This window comes from Ricinus communis, chromosome 5 (genome assembly GCF_019578655.1).
Source record: "Ricinus communis isolate WT05 ecotype wild-type chromosome 5, ASM1957865v1, whole genome shotgun sequence".
Taxonomy (NCBI): domain Eukaryota; kingdom Viridiplantae; phylum Streptophyta; class Magnoliopsida; order Malpighiales; family Euphorbiaceae; genus Ricinus; species Ricinus communis.
In genome coordinates, this window is record NC_063260.1 from 20,146,531 (window position 1) to 20,150,984 (window position 4,454).

Consider the following 4,454-nt stretch of genomic DNA (forward strand, 5'->3'; position numbering starts at 1 on the left):
ATCTCATGTTAGTTGGCATGGTTTTAATCCAGATGCAACCACTACCACTAGAAGAAGAATTAATCAAAGCAGAAACTAGCATCACAATCTCATTATCACATGATTAATCTTGTTTTGAATGTTTGGTAACTAGTATAGTCTACAACAACAACTGTTGAAATTGCCACATCAAATAGCTCGCAGCATTATGTTCAAGGTCTTCATGTTCATTCCCGTGGAAAACTGTTATTTTCCAGAACAATTAACAGCTCATTTTCTCGTATGGAGCTCCTGCTTAATATAATTGGTAACATAAAATTAATTTCTCTTTCTTTTATAGGAAGTGATGTTAGAGAATCCAACGCCTTATAAGTGGTCTAGTGCAACTATTCAAGCACTTAATTAGTCATTTTAGTAATAGTTGGATATCAGTCTAATAAGATAAAATAGTTAGAAAAAATATTAAATATTTATAAATAGTAACTTATCACCGTTCAACTGTTAGTTTTAATTATTTTAATAATAAAATCCGGTTTATATTACTTCGAATTTATATTAATAGCTTTATGATGTATTAATTTCTTTTGGCACTTATCTCAAAATTTAATGAGTGAATTTTATTTGTTAATAATTATCTTTAGCAACTAGATTTGCAGTAGAGAGATCAAGAGGTCCCACAAAATAATTCCATTCTAGAATCTGTATTTACACAGAAATCAGATTCTTCTCCATGCATAATTTAGTTGGGTTTATGTCTATAAAGTAATTGCAATATCAAATTACAAATATTACAAACATTTTAAGTAATTAAACTGAGCTTCTTAAAGAGAGTATTTTTGATGAGTAGAAGCAAATTCACATAGAAGAGAAATAAAAGTTTTTCACAACTATACCATCTCTTAATAATACATCATACTTGTATGCTAAGGATATCCCAATTCTATAAATGGCGACTAATGGATGATATACAAGAAAGGAAATACACGGTTTCTGCCATTTGACGAACACCGGAATTCGTGCCTATTGTACGTGATCAAGCTATGCCTTGAGAACTTCAGTGAAACATTAGCCAAACAGTCGCCTCTTTCTTCTTCTTCTCCTTCTTCTTCAATTGAAATTAATAACAGTAATAAAAAAAAATCTTAAGCGAGAGTGACTTAAATCCCATCACTAGCTAGGCGACATCGTGCGGTTTGAGGGAGTAAGTCTCTTTTGATCATCTTTGCTTGTTTCAATTCTTTCCCAAAATGGATTTGCCCTACTTAGGATCTTGAACTTCCCTTAATCAATAAAATATTTACAACATGAAACCTAACCCAATAATCTTGTTAGGCCTCTCCTATAAGCTTTCATAGCATTGCAGATTCTTGTAGAAGAGCTTGCTCCAAGTAATTAATTAATCATTGAAAGAGGAGAAGTGTAGGAGAAGCAGCAGCAACTTCTGGTTCCTTTGATAAATTAGATTGATTACTCTTTTGCTTCTCTTTAAAATTAACAGCTGAAGAAGAAGGAATGTTAATTGTAAGATCAAGATTTAGGTCAGGCAGTAAGCCATTTGGATCATCTTCCAAAATACTTCCTTCATCAGATGCTTGCTCATTATTATTATTGTTGCGGCCGGGTTCCGCCGCCAGTTCTTGTTTTGTACTCTCACTTTTTGTTCCAGATGATGTTGCACTAGCAGAGTCCTGTGTCTTCTGGGTACGAGGAAGATTCTGATTCAACCGATGATTGTTTGGATCAATTCCCATATTTATAAGCTTTCTTCTTAAATGAGAATTCCAGTAATTCTTTACTTCATTGTCTGTTCTTCCAGGCAATCTCCCTGCTATTAGCGACCATCTGAAGAAAGAAAAAGGATAATTAACCATTTCCCATGTTAGTACAGAAACACGGATCAAGAAATCTGAGACATTAATCTTGTGCAAGAACAGAAAAGAAAGTACATGTGTTTCTTCTTTGTAGTCACTTTCTGAAGGGAAAACTAGACAGCATATAAAAATACTAATAAGCCTTTGTAGATTGTAGATTCTGAGATTGGGTTGGAAAGAAAGAAACTAATTAATTTGATGGAAATCGCACCGGTTTCCTAAGAGTGCATGAAGCTTGATGATAAGATCTTCTTCATCTTCAGCAAAATTGCCTCTTTTAAGGTCCGGCCTAAGATAGTTTATCCATCTCAACCTACAACTTTTTCCACAGCGAAGCAAGCCTGAACACCAAAATTAAAATAAATACTCTGCCTGCTGTAAGAGTATGCATAACAAGGCACGATCTAAGGTTCTAATTCCTCCGATAACAGTTCTATCCTGTTAAATGCTGCATGGATAATGTGGATAGGGTTACAAACCTGCAGCTTGAGGTAGGGTTCGCCAGCAACCTTCGCCATGTTTACGAATGTAATCAATAAGCTTCTGGTCTTCTTGGTTAGACCAAGCACCTTTGTTGGTGTCTTGTTTCTCACAGCAAGGCTTTCTCATTGGATTTATACAGAGAATTAGTGTGATGAGGCAAGGCAGACCAAGATTGAGATAGGAGAGAGCATATGGAGTTATATATTAGGGCAAGTATATATGTGGATACGAGGAACCAAAAAGATATATAAAAAAAAAGGGTTTGACTTGGACCGGTGGTTCCGGCCATGCGTGCGTGTGACTGCTGGGGTGTGTTTGCATCTTCGTCTGAGAAGGCAGTATAGGATTTCAAAGTGTTCCTTTTTTCTTTTTCCTTGTGTTAGTTGCCGTCAAGTCCTGCGTTATGCACAGTCATTTCCTTGCCATTTTAGTAATTCTCTGTTAATTTGTGCATTTCCCATTAATACATAATATCAAGTGAAATTTGTTCCTTAAGAAGGCATTTGTTATTTCACTAGTAGTTTAGCAATCAAATACTTATCTAAAACATGTCCACTTACACCCAAGAGTGTGAAATATATCATTTTTTTCTAATTTAACTAACATTTTAAATTTACTTTTTAAATATATAACTATGTTTAATTAGATAAACTTTAGATAGTAAATTTTAAAAATAGTATACCAATTATACTAATAATTTTAGTAGTCAAATAGTAGAAAAATCTTATTAATCACTAGAAAAATAGCTTTTAAAAGAAAAGAAAGTTATAAGATATTTTATATATATGTTGAATTATGGTATATAAAATTTTTTTGACATATATTGCTATATTTTGATAAATAAAATTTTATTTTAATATATGTACTTATTTTTAATAAGTAATATTTAAATTTATGTATAACTTTATGATGTTTTTTAATTAATTTATTAATTTATAAGATACATTCCTAATTTAATATTGATTCTTGTTAGAGACCTCACTTCATTAAAAGGTAGAGGAATGTTAAAGACTTAAATCTCTATATATTCATCTATATATAAGTTATAAAATATAAGAGCATTTTCATATGTGACACAATTTTGATATATATATATATATATGTTTACTTATTTTTAGCACATTAAATTTAAATTAATATGTAATTATTTTTTTATACTAGTCTATAAACCGATAACCTACCTTCTTAATCAAAATAATAACTTTAATATTATAAAATAATATTTTAATTATATTCAATTATTAGAGTAATTTATAAATCAGCTTTTTAATTATATAATGATTTCTAATTCAAAAAAATAGCATATTAATTATATTTATAATTAATAAATTTAAACATTAATTATTCTTGATATGAGAATTTGTTTTTTTATATATAGTTTCTTTTTAATATGTGTATTTATTCTTGATAAGAATTATATTTATATATAATTTTTATGTTTATTATATAATTAGTATATTAACTAATAAGTTATTTTTCTAATTAAATATTGACTATTCTTAAAAATATAGTATTTTTGATATCACATTAATTAATAAATCAGTTTTCTAATTATAAAATAATTTTAGTACTAAAAATAACCTATCAATAACATTGATAAAATTAAATTAATGTCTAATTAACAATTCAATAATAAATATTTTAAAATATTTAAAAATTATTAAAGAGTGCACTCAAAATATTATAAAATATTGAAACCTCTATTAAATATTTTTCTATAAAAATATTTATATTATTGGTTACAATTAAAATAATATTAATAATTATGCGACGCAAGAATAAACGACTAATTTCATTAATTATCAATTGTATGTGTTCGTCTTATGTTAACTTCATATCACCTAATACTATCAAATTCTATATTTCCTTATAAAATTTAATAAGATCTCGTGGATCTTCCATTTTGTAAATTTTATATTTTTATTGATATTTAAATATTAGAAAACACAGTGTTAAATGCAATCAAATAGCAGCAATAGAATTAGATTGCTCAAGGAATGGGGTTTAAACTTAAATAAATTATTTTAATAACCTTTATTTAATTTTGAATTTTGAATTTAAAAATCTATCTACCCTAAATTAACAACCAGTTGGTTATTGGCTACATATGACTATGCATCA

General features: G+C 28.6%; 1 protein-coding gene across 1 annotated transcript; it reads right to left on the bottom strand.

Moving 5' to 3' along the window:
• Window positions 1-797: 797 nt before the first annotated feature.
• On the bottom strand, window positions 798-2,544 carry LOC8258211 (myb-related protein 308). The gene is made up of 3 exons (XM_015723482.3): window positions 2,330-2,544; window positions 2,062-2,191; window positions 798-1,821 (listed from the first exon to the last, which is right to left on the bottom strand). The coding sequence occupies exons 1-3, from the start codon at window positions 2,457-2,459 to the stop codon at window positions 1,380-1,382; spliced, it is 702 nt and encodes a 233-aa protein (XP_015578968.1). The 5' UTR covers window positions 2,460-2,544; the 3' UTR covers window positions 798-1,379.
• Window positions 2,545-4,454: the final 1,910 nt, after the last annotated feature.